This window comes from Fukomys damarensis, unplaced genomic scaffold, assembly GCF_012274545.1.
Source record: "Fukomys damarensis isolate Sample0158 unplaced genomic scaffold, DMR_v1.0_HiC HiC_scaffold_17, whole genome shotgun sequence".
Lineage (NCBI taxonomy): Eukaryota > Metazoa > Chordata > Mammalia > Rodentia > Bathyergidae > Fukomys > Fukomys damarensis.
Window position 1 is genome coordinate 25,101,743 of NW_022900929.1, and position 16,896 is coordinate 25,118,638.

General features: G+C 58.7%; 1 protein-coding gene across 2 annotated transcripts; it reads right to left on the bottom strand.

Annotated features, from left to right (window-relative positions):
* Window positions 1-5,107: 5,107 nt before the first annotated feature.
* Window positions 5,108-15,875, bottom strand: Myo1g (myosin IG). 2 transcript variants are annotated; one of them, XM_010624921.2, is made up of 23 exons: window positions 15,728-15,875; window positions 14,261-14,469; window positions 14,044-14,137; window positions 13,601-13,766; window positions 13,377-13,430; window positions 12,756-12,866; window positions 12,533-12,649; window positions 12,228-12,452; window positions 11,997-12,142; window positions 11,592-11,706; window positions 11,328-11,498; window positions 11,079-11,149; window positions 10,147-10,221; window positions 9,928-10,060; window positions 9,283-9,449; window positions 8,852-9,059; window positions 8,259-8,335; window positions 8,003-8,149; window positions 7,436-7,580; window positions 7,007-7,111; window positions 6,717-6,830; window positions 5,476-5,630; window positions 5,108-5,387 (listed from the first exon to the last, which is right to left on the bottom strand). In XM_010624921.2, exons 1-23 carry the CDS (start codon window positions 15,820-15,822, stop codon window positions 5,231-5,233), a joined length of 3,057 nt encoding a protein of 1,018 aa, XP_010623223.1. In that variant the 5' UTR covers window positions 15,823-15,875; the 3' UTR covers window positions 5,108-5,230. The 2 variants fall into 2 exon arrangements, with proteins under 2 accessions (XP_010623223.1, XP_010623222.1); XM_010624920.2 differs by having other exon boundaries at window positions 8,003-8,142; window positions 8,252-8,335.
* Window positions 15,876-16,896: the final 1,021 nt, after the last annotated feature.

Below are 16,896 nucleotides of genomic sequence, written 5' to 3' on the forward strand. Positions count from 1 at the left end.
CACTGCCTCCTGCCTGGCCGGGGCTACAAGGAAAAGGAAAGAGGCCTGATTCCGCGTCCAGGGGGCCCGGATCCGGTGAGACCTGCAGCCTGGTGCCTCCCTGGGGCTCCGAACCTGTCGGGCTGCGCGCTCGCCCCCTGGTGGTCATCCGGCAGAGGCCGGCACAGGACCGCCCGGCCGCGAGCTTCACTTCGTTCATTCCTGACGCGCTTGCAGCGTCCTCTCATCCCGATGTGCACCGCCCAGCCAAGTGGGCTCTGCGCGCCAGAAGTGTAGCGCGGCGGACTGAGATGGGCGGTAATGTAAAGAGGCTTAGTAAGAAAAATATAAAATACAGTTACCCTGTGGCGGCTAACCCCTGTATTCTCAACACTCTGGGAGGCCGAGACAGGCAGGCAGATTGCAAGTTTCAGCCAGCCTGGGCTGTTTAGCCGCTTAGTGAGATCTTGTCTCAAAAAAAAAAAAAAAAAAAAAAAAAGAGGCTAGGGATGTAGTTTAGTGCAGAGTCTGAGTTCAATCTTCATGACTGCAAATAAATACATACTTTGTAAATTAAAATATAGCGCCGGGCATGGTGGTGCACGCCTGTAATCCCAGCACCCGCACTTGAGAGGCTAGGCAGAAGGATATTGTGATTTTGAGGCCAGCCTGGGCTACATAATGAGTTCAAGGCTAGCCTGAACTACAAAGCAAGACCCAGTCTCAAAAAAAAAAAAAAAAAAAAAATTGGGCGGGAGATGTAGCTCAGTGTTGCCCCACCTGCCTGGCAAGTGCAAGGTCCTGAGTTTGATCCCTGGTACAAAACAAAACAAACAAACAAACAAAACAACATTATTTCAGCAGGAGTATTGGCACACGCCTCTCTCTCTGTCTCCCCCCCCACACCTCCCTCTCTGTCTCCCCCTGTTCTGAGAATTAGAACCTGGACCTCGTATGTGCTAAGCACATGTTCTACCTTGGGCTTCAACCTCTTCCTTTTTATTTTCTATTTTGAGACAGGATCTCATTGAGCTTCCCAGGCTGGCCTAGACTGAAAAGGGCTGGGGATGTAACTCAGAGGCAGAATTCTTTTCTTTTCTTTGGTACTAGGGATCGAACTCAGGACCTTGCATTTACCAGGCAGGTGTGGCACCACTGAGCTAAATCCCTGGCCCAGAATTCTTTTCTAACATGTATGAAACTGTGGATTCAAGCCCAGGGGGCACTAAATAAATAAATATTAAAGAAATCAGAGGTGTGTCATCTGGCAGGGACATCTGTCCCTCATCTGCCCCAGGATGATCATTCTGAGAACTCATGTGATGGTTCTCAGAGTGATTGGAGCCCATGCCAAGAAGGGTCCTTCCGGCCCTTGGTATCATTCTCAGACCCTGGTCAGCCGTTGTCATGCCTCGAGACTCATTAAGAGGGGCAAGAAGGACTGGAGATTTGGCTCAGTGGTTCCGCCACCTGCCTTGAAAGCACAAGGACCTGAGTTCCATCCCCAGTACCAAAAAAAAAAAAAAAAAAAGAGGTGCTTGGAGCCAGCCAAACTTCTGGGAACTGACTTCTACTGATTTAAATCTGACAAGCAAATGTATATTAAAATCACTAATTTATTAATTACTAATGTTCAGGGTTACTTTTTGTAGAACAGTATTTTCTCATGGGTGGCTGAAGAGGTTGAGGCAGGAGGATCACTTTGAGTTCAAGGCCCAGTAAGACCCTGTCTCAAAAAAAAATTTTTAACTAAAAGAACAGGACTGAGGATGTCACAGGAGGGCTGCTTTCTGTGACCACGGCCTCTTCCATGGTTCTTGTGTTTAGGTAGTACGTGATGGGGAGCCTGAGGCAGCAGGATTGTTTGAGCCCAGGAGCTTGAGACTAGCCTGGGTAACACAGGGTAATGCCATCTCAAAACAAACAAACAAAAAGCTGCTACAAAAGGGACCTGCCTTTTCTCCTTTGGATGAAGCCTTGTCAGGATGTGAGGCTAGGAGCCTGTGTCTGTGGAGCTAAGGCACCAGGTGAGCTGTCCCTCTGCCACCCGCAGCCACAGCACCCCAGCCCCTTGGCAAGCACAGTAAGAAGGCCTGGCCTTGAGACCTGTCCTGGCCTCGTGTCCTGCCTGTCCCCTCTCCCTCTCTTCTGCTCTGACTGAGTTGTCATGCCCCTCCTCTCATGCCCCTCTGCTCCCCTTCTGCAGAGGTTGGGAAGGGATCCAGACCCATTATCCTCCTGAGCTCCCTGGGCTCATCCCAGTGAGCCAGGATGAACACAGCAAGCCCTCCCAGAGAACTTTTGGTTTTAGCCCCACTGTTTGCCATGGAAAAATAAGGGTTGTCTGTCTCAGACCTCTGCAACCCCTCCAGGAAGTGTCTGCCCTGACCCCAAGCGGGCTTCAATTTGAACTGAGTGATAGAATTGAATTTGGGCCAATCAGCATGCCGGATTCAAAAGGTTGGAGGGTTAGAGCAGTATGGATCGATTAACAGGATTGGATTTGGAGATATCAGCAGCCTCAAATGTGGGCCAATCACAAACCTGCTAGTGCTATATAAGCAGCCTCTTTCTGAGCTCTGTTGGTCTTCTGGGGTTCTGCCTGGCCTTCCCTTCTTCCTGTGCTGTGGCTCGGCTTCAGTTCCAAATCAACCTCATTTCAGAGACCTGTAAAGCTGCTTGGGGTTTATCACTTGGGTAGTGTGAGCTCAGAAGGTGCTGTAAATCTACTTGGGATTCCTATCCTAAGTAATGCAGACAGAAAAGTGTTTAAAAAGCACAGCTGAAAACACTAGGGCTGTTATCCCTGAAAAGCGCCAGTGAGCAGCAGCCAGCCGAGATCAGTGTCATGGGAGGTCACCCAGCATTCAGGGAGTGGCGGGGCCAGAGAGTGGCTGGACAGGGTGCAATGCCAGCTGGCGTCAGCTGGTGACATCGTGGCGCAGAGCTTACAGCTCAGGGCCGAGGCCACTGCACTCAGAGCCAGGGCCTCTGGCAGAGCCACTCTGTGTCAATTTGTGATTTCTACCCCAGTGCAGCCAAGGAAACTATGCTTGGCAGCAGCCGCAGACAAAGTGAGGTCATCTTCCACCTGAGGCTCAGGGCCAGCACATTCAGAGTTGGGTGAAGTTCTTAGGGTTGCCGTTGTTGTTGTGTGTTTTCGGTACTGGGGATCAAACACGGGACCTTGCACTTGTGAGGCAGGTGTGGTGAGCTAAATCCGTGGCCTGGTTTTTTTTTTAGATATATAATTGTTTAAATTTAAGTATTTAGAGTCAGGGTCTCTCTCTGTAGTCCAAGCCTGCCTCAAACTCAGATGTGGCCTCAGACAGCTTTGAACTCACAATCTTCCTGTCTCAGCCTCCCAACTGCTGAAATTCTAGGCATGTGCCACCATGTGCACAAAAGTGGGTAACCAAAAAAAAATTTTTTTTTGGTAGCAGGGATCAAATTCAGGACCTTATGCTTGCCAGGCAGGTGGCAGCACCACTGAGTTAAAACCCCGGCCCCATTTCAGGCACTTTTTTTTTGGTATATTTGTTTTGTTTTGAGACAGGGTCTCACTATGTAGTTCAGACGGCCCTGGAATTCACTATGTAGCCCAGGCTGGTCTTGAACTCGTAGCGATCTTCCTGCCTCGGCCTCCGGAGTGCTGGGATTACAAGTGTGCAGCACCACACCCATCTGTTTTAGGCATTAGGGGTACAGTTCAATGGCGTTACTTTCTTGTGTAGCCATCACTCTCCAGAAGTGTTTCATCTTCCAGCTGAGACTCTTCTGCCCACTGAACAGCACCTCCTCACCCCTGCCCCTCACAACCAGCCTTTTGACTTCCTGTCTCTGTGACTCTGACTAGGAACTTCCTGTGAATGGAGTCTCTGTGACTGGCTTATTCCACTCAGCACAATGTTCTCAACATTCATCCATGGTGTACTATTGTACTATTGTGGTGATGGGCCACTGGACAGGCGTCAGTGGCCTCCTCCTCTAGCATTTTGGCTGCCCCTGGCTCCATCTCTGTACCCCAGGCAGTGGGGGCCACCTCCCTGGGGATCCTGGGACCTGGCAGGGTGTGGACCCCAGCTGGCTGGACTCCAATATACCACCGTGAAATCTTGTCCTACACACATGCACACACTGTAGGGCCTCCTGAGGATCTGGGAATCTTTGTTTGAAAGAGTGTCAGCCTGAAGCCCCTGGGAGGGGTCTAGGGAGAGCATCTGGACAGAATCCAGCATATGCTGCCAGGCACTCTGACGAGGTGTTCCTCAAAGAACAAGGGACACAGCTAACGTCCAGGGCAGTTCAAAGTCACATGATGGGAGGTCCGGGACCCTTCTCATGAATTGCTCTGAGGTGCTGGCCCAGCTCAAGTGCCCGATGGCATGGAAGCTGCCAGATTCAGAGTGGGGGGCACAGTGATGATTCCTGGGCACGGGGGAGGTCGCCCCAACTGCCAGCACTTTCAGACATATTTGGGCCATGCAGTCCTGAGCCCGTGTGCCTCAGCCAGAGGCCATAGGGATAGCCGCCCAAATCTGTGTCCCAGCAGCACCCGTGGGAGAAGGAAGGGTGGAGGCTGGGGGCCTGAGGGACCACGCACAGCTCAGGCTGCCATGTCCCTGGCCGGAGGGTGCCAGGCAGAGCCATGGGTACCCCTGCCCCGCTGCTTTGGGGGTTGTCAGACACTTCTGCTGCATGACCCAGTTTCCCAGTGGCCCTGTGGGGACCAAATCCTACCTCCTACTCCTCACCAGCACCTGGCACAGACAGTGGATGGCCAAGGTGTCAGCCCCAAGCGTGACTGCTACCAGTACCTCTCATGACAGCCCTAGGGCTTCCCCTTGCCCCATGGGTGCCCCCACTCTGCTTGCAGTGACCCTGGGCTGCAGCTTTCCCAGAGCAGGGGGCAGTGACCAGGACCCTGTGGGTGGGGCAGTGAGATGGGGCCCTGTGGGGTATAGCTGGAGCCTGCGTGGGCATCTCAGGGCCATGTGCCTGGGAGGACACCACACTAGGACTGCAGGCCCCATGCCCACCCAGACTGGGCTCCAGGTGGTGTCCTCCAGATTGCTGACCCCAGGGCGGGTGACCAGGGGGTGCTGAGTGCAGATGCCCACACTGCTCATCTACCAGGGCCCGGCCACCCTGGGCACGGACTGCATCTTTATTAATCAGAGTGGAGCTCCACGCAGGGAGCCAGTGCTGGCTTCCATGTGGCTGGGCCAGGTGCCAGGGGCTGCAGAGGGGCTCAGTGGCTGGGCCAGAGGAGGGTGAAGGCCCCACGTGTGCAGCGGAAGTCCGGTTCTGGCTGCTCTGGCCTGGGCTCCACAGACACGAGGCGCCGGGCTCCACGCTGGCTCAGTGGGATGCAGTCAGAGACGCGCACCTCCAGTGCTTGCCCCTCCCTGCAGCAGGAGCAGCAGGGGTCAGGTGGGCAGGGGTCTGGGTGGGTGGTGGGGCTCCCTGAGCCACATTCCCACGCGCCAGGCTCACCCCTGACAGTGTGCGGCCAGCACGCCCACCAGCTCCCCGATGCGGTTGTCCAGTGGTGGCTGGGAGCGGTGCAGACACACCACGAGATCGTCCTGGCCCCGGGCATGCAGCACCAGCAGCTGGTCCCGTCCACTGGTTACACTCAGCCCAGTCACCTGAGCACAGAGCAGAGTCACATGCTGTATACCCATCCAGTAAGCCTCTCCCCACCTTCACCCCCATTGTAATCCCAGCACTTGGGAGGCTGAGGCAGGAGGATTGCCACATGTTTGAGCCCAGCAAGGGTTACATAATGAGGTCAAGACCAGCCTGTCAGAAAAGGCAGGGGAGGGCCAGGGATTTAGCTCAATGTTTCTGCCACCTGTCTTGCAAGCACAAGGACCCAAGTTCAATCCCTGGTACCAAAAAGGAAAGAAAAAGAAAAGGCAGGGGAGCTGGGCAGGACCTCGTGGAATAGAAGCTTCTGCCATGACAGAACATTCTAGAACCTTCTGTGGGTCAAGGCACCAATGCTTTCACCTATGGCTAATGATGCACTTGTTTGTGCTGCTGAGAAGCTGAAGTGATTTTTTTGTGTCTGTTTTTGACCTGCAGATTGAACTCAGGGCCTTCACACTGAGCTATATCCCCAGGAACCCCTCCACACACCTTTTTTTTTTTAGACAGATTCTTGCTAAGTTGCCAGGGCTGACCTCGAACTTATGATCCTCCTGCATCAGACTCCAGAGTGCTGGGATACAGGTGAGCACCAGCACGTCCAGCTGAGGAGCTGAGTCTTTAGTTTTCTTTCACTTTAATCACATCTCAGTAGCCACACTGGCACTTGGCTACTGCCTCTGACGGGCCCTGCTCTGACAGTCACAAGACCCCAAAGTGGGGGACACCTGAGGAGACCCTGCCCAAGCTGCTTCTTGCTGTTCTGGGAAGGAGAATTATGGGATCAAAGAGGCCACAAGCCAGGCAGGAGTGGGCCCAACCTCCCTCAGGAGGTGGTGGGGGATGTGGAGGGGCTCTGGTAGGTCCAGCAGGGACCGCAGACCCTGCTTGCACAGAGAGGGTTCATTCGGCTGGGGGTGGGGCACGGTAGCTGTGCCAGTGGGGCTGGGGGCCCAGACCCTGCACCCTATGAGCAGTGGAAGCCAGAGCAGGCTTGGCAGAGGATCTGCTGGGGCCCAGGTGTTAGTGGGCAGTGGGGAGGCTGAGACAGCACTGCCAGCTCGGGGCCCCTCCCTGGAGCTCACCGCATCCAGGGGCACAGATCGCATCACCCGGTACTGCCGCCCAGGGTCCAGCTTGTAGAGGTGCCGGTCAGTGAGCAGGAGGGCCCGGTCCCGGCTCTTGCGGAAGCAATTCACCTGCAGGAGGGGTGATGGCTGGGCTGGAGGGGCCCAGCCCATCGAGGGCCTGCCCTACCAATCTGCTGGACTGAGCGTTTCTGGGTCTCAGGAGCAGCTGGCCTGGGATGGGGGCTTCTCATGCCTCTCTGATCACACCTGACCCGTGCCCTTCACAATCCCAGACCGGGCCTAACCTTGCGGACGTGACTGGAAAAGAGCACGGCCCCAAAGCCGTCCTTATCCCGCAGCGTCTTCAGTCGCTCAGCAAACAGGCCGGAGGCTGCAGGGTTGTCGGTGCCCTGAGGACAGAGGGTGGCGGAGCTGCCTGGGGTCTAGAGTCACACTCCACTGATGGCAGCAGATCACCACCACTATCCTTCACCTTGGGAAACTGAGTCACGGCCACGCCCATGAACTGGGGCCAAGGGCACCGTGTGACATTCAGGGCCATTGAGGACATTGCTGCCCCTCTGCCTGCCTGGCTGAGCCCTCTCCATGAAGCTCCAGAGAGACCCCCGGGTTAGGGAAACCCTGAACCCTCAAGGTGAAACCCTAGGGAGACAGGGTGGGCTGCGAGATGCCGGCACCATGCCACCCCAGTCCCCGGCCCGTGCTACACTCACAGAGGATAGGTAGTCCCGGGCCCAGGCCCGCTGGCAGCCCCAGTCCTGACGCAGACCCTGCAGCGCCCCCATGGCCGCCACCTTGGCCTTGATCTGAGCCATGTCCGAGGGCGGAATGTTCTTCACCAGCTGTCGGGCCCGCCACCTGGGGAGGGTGAGTCAGAGGACAGAGCCGTCCCCATCCAGGCTGGCTGCCCTGTGGGCCCTAGCTTCTCTCAGCCTTTGGTCTCCGCCCCTTGCACCTGATGTTTGTCCCTGGGAGGTGGCCCAGGCCCTTCCACTCTAAGCACACTTGCTCTGTGCCCGTCCTCTTGGAGAACTTCTACTCATCCTTCAGTGCCCTGTTCAGATGCAGAGTACACCACCGCCCAGCCTCGATGAGCCATCTTCCCCCTGCTGGCCATGGCCCTGGACTTTGAAGGCCATCACAGTGCTGGGATAGTCAGTCTCTGCCACCAACCCTAGGCTGTGACAGCCCCCTCATGCAGCCCAGTCTGTCTTCCTGCTCACTGAGGGCACAGGTGTGTTGGGTCTGGATGTTCCCGGGGTGCCGCGCAGAGGGCCTACCTGCAGAAGAGCGCCTGACAGGTGTCCTGGAAGGGCTGCAGCACAGCAGGAGGGGGTGGCCACTCCAGGTCTCGGCCATAGAGTGGGGGCTGCCGTGCGGCCTGGAACCGCTGCTGCAGCTCGGCCAGGTGAGCGCGGACCTTGTGCCTCCGGAACTGGAGGGGGTGGCCACTCCAGGTCTCGGCCATAGAGTGGGGGCTGCCGTGCGGCCTGGAACCGCTGCTGCAGCTCGGCCAGGTGAGCGCGGACCTTGTGCCTCCGGAACCAGCGCATGATGGTGTAGACAGCCCGCAGCCGCCGGCAGTGCCACCTGGCCAGGGTGCCCCGCCATGCCTGGGTGGCCCGGCGGAATGGGATGTCATCAGGCCCAGCCCTGACTACACCTGTCCCCACCCCGGCCCCGGCCCTGAGTGTCTCAGGGAGGCTGACCCAGCGCCTGGCCCCCAGGAGCTCTGCCCAGTGGGGACACTGGCCAGTTGGACCTGTCCAGCCCTGCACAAGGCCCCGCACAGCCAGGAAGGAGCAGCTGGCCTGTGCCAGGCTTGCAAGGCTAGAGCATGGCACCGCAGGGGCTCCAGGTCCTGCAGGAAGAGAACTTATATGGAAAGTGGGGTGGGAGCAGGTGGAGGTGCTTTCTGACCTGTGAGGACACCTACCATTCTGGGGTGACCCCAAAACAGAGGGTCACCCCCAGAATGCGGCTGTTAGAGCCAGACTGGACACCCCAAGAAGCAGACTTGAGTAATATACTGTCCTGGCAGCATAGGACCCTGATTCGGGGACACCATCGGAGCCTGCGGGGCACCCTGTGGACACCCTTCCCTGGACCAAGTGTCCCCCACCCCACACCTTCTGCAGCAGCAGCACGATGATGGGGATGAGGCGGGCCCGGCTCTGCTCCAGTGTGACCAGTGTGCGGGGTGAGCGGATGAACAGCTTGTTGTGGCCGAAGGCCACATCACCCTGCAGCCCGTGCTGCTCCAGCAGGGCGCCCACGGCCGCCCTGTCGGAGTCCAGCAGGTGGTTGGGCCAGGTGTATTCACAGGTCATCTTGTACCTGTGGCCACAGGAGAGGGTGGTGGGAACTGGGCCCAGGGAGGGGTGCAGAGCGGAGGTCCTGGGGCAGGAGTCCTCCCAGGTGTCCCTGGAACCCTGTGGCACCTGTGGGCGTGCCCTCCCCAGTGTGTCCTCTCACACCTGTCCCGTGAGCTCAGACCCACCCACATCTCCCACATAGCATTGCGCTAGGCCCAGAAGGTGAACCACGCCAGTTCCTGTACCTGAGCAGGAATCGAGGGTAAGGCTGGCGGGAGGCGAAGCCCGCCCTGCGAACCCGCACGTTCTCCAGGAGCCCCAGGTACGCCACCTGGTGGCGACAGTGGTTCTCATCCAGCATCCCAGGCATCTTGTCCTCGTTGGGCTTGATGCAACGGACATAGAAGGGCTCCTGCAGGGACAGGGGACATAGGGGTCCAGCCAATGACCATTGTGTGTTCCCCCCAAGAACAAGTGTCCCTGAGAGCCAAGAGCCCAGGCAAGGAGAAGAGTTGGGGAAATCACATAAGAGCAGCCAGTCAGGAGCAGGGCGTGAGGGGGCGGGGCAATGACTAGCCCCACCCCTTCCTCGCTCCTTCCAGCTGGCTGTTCTACACCAGCCCTACCTTGATTTCCACAGATTTGGGGCCTGGTCCCCAAGAAAGCTAGTGCCAGTTTCCTGTCTCGATGGCCTCAGGCCCCTCGTGGGGTCTCCCAGCTCCTCTGCGCAAGAGGCAGTGGGAGGAGGGGAGGGGCGGGTTCGAATCCCACAGGCGGCTCTATGCCCGCCCCGGAGCCCCACATCGGAGCTCTGCACGGGGCAGACTCGGCACGAGCACACCTGGTACAGAGCAGGCTCTGGAAGGTGCAGGATGGGGGGGGCTGGGTACCTTGGAGGCCAAATTCTCCACCAGAGCCACCATGGAGTTCTTGAATATCGTGCCCGCTGTCAGGGGCCGCTTAGTCACCTCCGTGATGTCCTGTTGCCCGTCCGGCCACATGGCGCGCAGGGTGGGGTCTGAGCTGCACACAGAGGCCTGGGGCTGGTGCCCACCACCCAGCGTGGAGCTGGCCGCCCCCTGCCCCACACACCCAGCGGCCATGCTCACCTGTTGTACAGCAGCCGCTTGAAGTCCTGGAAGAGGAAGTCCCGGTTCTTGTCGATGAAGCCCTCCACCGAGTACCTGCCGGGGCCAGCGTGCTGAGGGAACAGGCCTGGAGACATCCACTCCTCCCACCTGTTTCCTTCCTCAGGCCAGGCTGCCCTGAGCGCTTCTCGCTCTCCTCACGTCTGCCTTCTCTTTCATCATCTAAGACTCTCCTTCAGAAGTTTCTCTACTGGAAGACGAATCCAGAGGCCAGACTCCTTGTCCCAGCCCTGAATCACACTTCTACCCGGTGGGCGATGTGTGACCTTGCTCCAGCCGCCCAACCTCTCTGTGCCTCGCTGGATACCAGATGCTTGAACAGGACCTACTGTGATTATGTAAATATCAGCAATTATAATTATGAGCCGGGCTCTGTTTAGTCTTGGGACACGGGTGGCTCAGTATGACCTCCTTGGACCACTAGAGGGCGCACTGCCGAGTCCTGTCCCGTCACGCAGCTAGGCCCGGAGGGGAGCTTGTGCCCCTCCGCCAGCCCTGCAGAGCTCCGGCTTCTTTAAAGGATGCCCAGAATGCAGCCAGAGGTGTGAACCGCTGTCCTCAGAAAACCGTGTCCTGCCAGGCATGGTGGTGCATGTCTACATCCCAGCACTTTGGGAGATTGAGGCAGGAGGATCACAGATTTGATCAGTTTGGGCAACTTAGTGACTTAATGAGGCTCTGTCTCAAAAAAAAAAAAAAAATTTAAATCTAGGAAGGTAGCTCAGTGCAAAAGCCCTGAGTTCAACCCCGAGAAGTGCTAACAAACAAAACCAAAAAGCAAGTCCTGCCCTGTTCCTGTGCTGAGTGAAGACCACATTTCAGAGTTTTCCAAGGCAGGGGTTCTGGCTGTTCTGGGGACCCAGGCAGTGGGTCCCGCCACCTGGGTGCCTTACGTGACATCGCCCGCGTAGTGCTTGATCCGGAAATCTCGGCCAAACTCCATGGTCTTGTCAGTGGGGCAGAGCTGTGGGACAGAAGGGGTGGTGAGGGGCCCCCCAGCCACCCTGCCTGGACAGAGGAGGCTGCCGCGGTGGTCACAGTGGCCGCAAACTGGGTTCCTTTTAGGTCCCGTGCGGCACGGGTACGGTGGCCCTCTGGGCGTGCGCCACCACCTCTGTGCCCGCCTAGGACGCCCGGGGCACCTGGCGGCTGGAGTAGTGCGGGTGGTGGCGGTGGTGCGCATCCAGTGTCTGCAGGAAGATGCGGTCGGTGATGGTGCCCGCGGCGCTGCAGGCCTCATCCAGCACAGCCAGGATGCCCCGGTGAGGCCGCTCTACCAGCTCCACGATGGTGGCATTATTAAAGTACTCGACCTGCCAGGGAAGCCGGCAGACAGCTCCAGAGCCCCATCCTCCATCCCTTGCCCGTGCACCCGGCCCAGGCCCCGCCGCGGCGCCGGCGCTCACGCTCTGCCAGGCAATGCCCTCGCGCTCGTACTCCTCCTGCTCCTGCTTCAGGATGAGCTGGATGAAGAGCTGCTGCAGCTTCTCGTTGCAGTAGTTGATGCAGAACTGCTCGAAGCTGGGGAGGAGCCCGGGGCCTTCATGGGGCTCCTGTTCCTCCTTCCCGGAAGAAGGTGCATCCCCCATCTCTCCTCTGCCACCCCACCCGCGGAGCGCACATTCTGGAATGGGCGTGGCCAGGAGAAGTGAGCCCCAAATGTTGGCTTCGCAGGGACTCCCTGGGCCAGGGCGTGAGCCTAGGGCAGGTCCCCGAGGCTCCCGGCTTCCAGCTCCGCCTAGCTCCCCCGCTGCCAAGGTGGCCACAGTGGGCAGGGTCCGAGGTGGGGATGTGGGTGACTGGCTGCCCACCTATTGACAGGGAACACCTCAAAGCCATAGATGTCCAGCACGCCGATGACGGTGTCCTTGCCATCCCGCCGAGGGTCGCGGCCCCGGGCCTCCATGATGCTGTTGATCCTGTCTACCACCCACTCGAACAGCCGCTGGTACACAGCCTGGGGGCACAGCACGCCTGCCTGCTGCCTGGCCTGGCCCTGCAGAGGGCACCGGGCCTCTCCCTTCCTGCCTCCCCTCGGGTACCTTGGCACAGGCGTCCCGGGCATAGCTGGCCTCGGCCACTGTGTGGCCCTTCTCTATGAGGTCGCGGCCTCCTGAGGCCACAGTGCGGGCCAGCAGGGAGCGGAGCACGAGGTCGCGGGGCGTGGCTGTCAGCTCGGCCACGTGGTCCACCAGTGCCTCCTCCGCTACTGCCAGGCCACCCTTCCTCTGCCCATCATCCTCCATCTCCACAAACTCGATGTTTCCCTGGGGACGGGGGATGTGAACAAGCATGCATGCTCCGCAGGATGGGAAGCTAGGGCCCCCCAGCCCTCAGCCAGGCTCACCAGGTGCAGTATGGCAGCCAGGATGTGGTGCACTGCCGCCACCTCCACGGGCTGGAAACCGATGACCCTCATGGCCTCCATCACTGCCCGGTAGCTATTCTCATCACTCTCCAAGGCCTGGGGGGGCAGGACTTCACCACCCGGGCCAGCACCCAGGGCCCAGGGCTTCCTGTTCCCCCACCCAGAGTGCGGGACCCAGCCCGATGGGGCCCCTGGCACTCACGTTCTGTGCCCCTGAGCTGAGCCCGGCTCCCTGGCGTGTGAAATTGTACAGGGCCGGGTTTCTCTCCAGATGCAGGCTGTGCAGCTCCTGGTCCTCACAGCCCCTGAGCAGCTGGAGGAGACGGAGGCAACTTTGTCAGGCCTCTTGGCCCTGTGGTGTGGCACAGTGTGGGCATGTCCTGTGTGCTGGGCAGTGCCACCTCAGTGTCCCTAGAAGCCTCCCCTTTCCGGGGCTGCCTTGATTCCCCTTTGGTGTGTGGGGTGAGGGTGATGGTCGGTGACAGGTGGAGTGAGCAGGAGACTGTATATTTGTTTTGTTTTTTCAGGACTGAGGATGGAACCCAGGGCCTTTGCACGGCACTACACCCTCAATCACCTCCATCCCCTTTTAACATTTTTTTAATATTTTGAGACAGAGTCTCACTAAGTTGCTAAATTGCCCAGGCTGGGTTTGTACTTGCAGTCCTCCTGCCTCGGCCTCCTAGAGTGCTGGGATGACAGGCGTGCACCACCACGCCCAGAAAGATTGGGATATTGAGGGACAGATGGAAGGTGGGCTTCCTTCCTCCCTTCCCCCCTCTCATCATCCCCTCTGCCCTTTTCCACACCACCCCCAGCTCACCTGGTAGAATGCGTGGAAATTCCTTTCACCCACGTGCTGCTTGAGCACCCTGGACTGGGGAGAGAGGCTCCCTGTCTGAGTGTTCCCAGGTGCAGGGCCACCTGGGGGTTGGGGAGCCCGGGGCCATGGGAGCCCAGGAAGGGACCCCAGGGACGGCCAACTTTCTTGGTGGTGTCAGGCAGGTCTCAGCAAGGGTCGCTGGCCTGGCTCTCGGCCTTGCCCACCTTCTCCAGCAGGTAGCTGTGGATGTGTCCTCCGACCGGGTCCCCTTTGAAGTCGAAGTTGATGTCCATGTACTTGCCGAAGCGGCTGGAGTTGTGGTTGCGGTTGGTGCGGGCGTTGCCAAAGGCCTCCAGCACACAGGTGGATTTGAGCAGCACGTCCTTCACCCTGCACACAGAGGGGCACGGCTGCAGTAAGGAACTCCTGGTGATCTTCCTGCCTCAGCCTCCTGAGTGCTGGAATTACAGGCATGCACTGCCTTCCTCGCCTGGCTCTCGTGGGGATTTTCTGCATCTCTCTGTTGTCACCTGTCTGCAGTGCTGCCCCTTCTGTTGGTCCAGTTTCACCTCATCTGAGGAGATACATGGTCTCCCTGGACTTTCCGGTCCATCCTCAGCCTGCAGGGCCTGCACCTGCCCTTCCCCAGCACTGGGCCAGCACTCACCTCTCCACCTCAGCCCTCTGGCTGGGGTTGGTGACGGCCGCAATGTACTGCATGATGTGCTTGCTGGCTTCTGTCTTCCCTGCCCCACTCTCTCCTGACAGGAGAATGGGAGATGGATACTGGGTAACTGGGGAGGCCGAGCCCCTTCAGCACTGCTCCCCACCCTGCCTGCTCCCCCAGTACCCTCCTCTGCACAGCCCGCAGCAGGCGCAGGCACCTGAGATGACGATGCAGGTGTCCCTGGCCCTGCGCTTCATGGCCCTGTAGGCAGCGTTGGCCACGGCATAGAGGTGGGGTGGCCTCTCGTAGAGCTCTCGGCCCTGGTACTTGGCGATGGCTTCGGGCCCGTACAGGGGCAGCTGCTTGTAGGGGTTCACGGACACCAGCACCTCGCCGATGTAGGTGTAGATGAGGCCCTTCTCAAACCTGGGCACAGGGGGCGTGGCCTCAGCACCCCAGGGCATGGGCGACCCTCACAGAGAGGTCTCAGGTGGTCGGTGCCCCCCAAGAAACGCTGGGGTAGAGGGGAAGGGTTTCCCTGGTGCCACCTTCAGCAAGCTGAGTCACTCAGAGCTATCTCTGCCAAGCATGGAGCAAGGGCCACGTGGCTGTCTGCGGGCACATCAGTCAGGACCACGTGTGGCCCAGAGGGGAGACGAACAAGGTGCTCAGTGGGTGACAGTCAGGAGAGGGGCTCCAGCAAAAGCGGTGATGGCTGCTTCCTGTGGGGAGGCCTGGGCGGGAACAGAGACGGAAGGGGACCCGCCCTGCCCCACCCGGCTGCAGGGCGGTGTAGGAGTGACAGGGCCACCCTTGCAGTCCTGTCCCGGTCCGAGTCTCCTGACTTCCCACTCCTTCCCCTCGCAGACCGTGGGAGGCTGACTGCCTCTCTGGCTTTCTGCCGCCCGCCCCGGGTCCCTGGGCTGTGGGACCCGCCCTTCTCAGGCAGCCCTGACCCGTCCTGGTTCCTCTTCCTCTGCTGTCTCTGACAGAGGCTCTAACCCTCCTGCATGCTGTATGGCATAAATTGGAGGCCAGCCTGGGCTACATAATGAGACCCTGTCTCAAAAACAAAACATGCTGACCTGTTTCCTGGCCACCCTATCCTGGGTCAGACCACAGGCTCAGCTCTTAACTTCATGGTTACCGGGGCTCTTGGTCCCTCAGCTGGCCCCAGGGAGGGCCCAGCACACCTGTCTGCCCATGCCCCAGTGCCCAGACTCCTTCCTGCCTGCCATCTGCGTTCCTCAGTGGTACTGTGAGCTCCAGCATCACTTCTACTAGCCATATCCTGCAACCCTCAGGACCTCCCAGAGCCAGGGTTCATCTCAGTCTGAGGACCTAGGACAGAGCCCGCCTGCTTTGTCTGGTGGTCCCTGAGACCCAGGCTGGCTCCACGAGTACCCTGGGTTCCTTTCTGTCTCTGGGACAGGGTTTGGGGGCACAGCCCCGGGTGGTCTCTCTGGTCTGCTGAGGTAAGGGCGGGGTCACAGCCAGGGCAGAGGCAGTCACTTTCCTGCAGCCACTGTGTCCATGTTTTGGGTGCTCAGGTCAGCCTTTGAGGTGGGTGAGCCTGTGCTGCTGCCCCTTTCCTGGCGATGGGACCCATGTGCTGTGCCTGGTTCCCTGGGTCTGTGAGGAGTGGGCAGAGGAAGAGGGAGCCTGGCGTCCCCACCCTGTCTACCTGAGCCGCAGGTTCCTCATGAAGTCCTCCATGGTCACCTGGTCCAAGAGCACGAAGTCAGGCTTGCCACACTCGGGACCTTCGTGGTCCTCCATCCTGCCGGCAGGAAACACCCAGGCCGGGGCGCCCAACCTTTGTGTGCAGGAGTCAGAGGGGAGGGAGTCAGGGAGGCCCGGCCCCTGCCAGGCTCAGCAGCAGCGGACGTAAAGTAGGAAGTGGGTTTGAGCCCTGCCCACTCGCCGGTGCTCTTACAGGGGTGCTCCCAGCTGCTTTCTGCACCCACACCCGTACCCACTGGAGCCTGAGCCCCAGGTCCTCCCAGCCTTCCAGAGGAGAAGACCTGGGGGCTTGTGTCCCACCCTGACTGCTCGTGGGAGTCAACTATGGAGCTTGAAAGATTTCTAGACATGGTCTTGGTTACCCAGCTATATGGGCAGCTGTCTGACCTCAGATTTGAACAGTAGATGAATTTTATTTTATGTATTGTACTTTAACACAAACATGAAAAAGGAGCTGGATGTGGTTTCATATGCCAGTGATTCTGGCACTTGGGAGGCTGAGGCAGGAGGATCACTGGGAGTTATGGGCCAGCCTGGGCTACACAGTGAGTTCAAGACCAGCCTGAATGACAGTGGGAGACCCTGTCGAAAAAGAAAAGAGAAAGAGTGCTGATGACCAGGGATCTGGGTGGGAGCTGGGCATGGGGACTGGCCACTCTGTACTTCCCCAGCCCAGCAGCCAGAGAGGACCCTCAAGACTGCTGTGCCCACCCTGTACACCGCTCTGTCCCTCCACCCTCATGGACAGTAGCGTGGGTGTGTAGATGCAGCAGGTTTTAGGAACTGTCTCCAGTCCGCTCCCGAGCACTGCCTTCCAGGGAGTGGGGGCAGTTCCCACTTCTCCTCACTCAGAGGCCAGAGGGTGGATGCCAGGGTCCCAAGCCCATGTCATCCCTGTGTCACCTGGAGATTTGTATCTAACACTTGTTTAACAATCATTTCACTTGTTAGACCTTCAATTGATGACACAATTATTTTTTTGTTTCGCAAATGCCCAACAGTGAACACACACCTAATAAATTCTGCGTGTTGGGGTCGGGGATTTAGCTCAGTGGTTCTGCTGCCTACCTTGCAAGCGCAAGGACCCGAGTTTGATCCCCAGTACCAAAA

Coding starts and splice junctions, on each gene's coding strand:
- Myo1g (XM_010624921.2), bottom strand. CDS start 15,822: ATGGAGGACCACGAAGGTCCCGAGTGTGGCAAGCCTGACTTCGTGCTC. Junction 13,431..13,600: donor ACAGCTACCTGCTGGAGAAG/GTGGGCAAGGCC, acceptor CTCTCTCCCCAG/TCCAGGGTGCTCAAGCAGCA. Junction 8,150..8,258: donor ATCATGCGCTGGTTCCGGAG/GCACAAGGTCCG, acceptor CCAGTTCCGGAG/GCACAAGGTCCGCGCTCACC.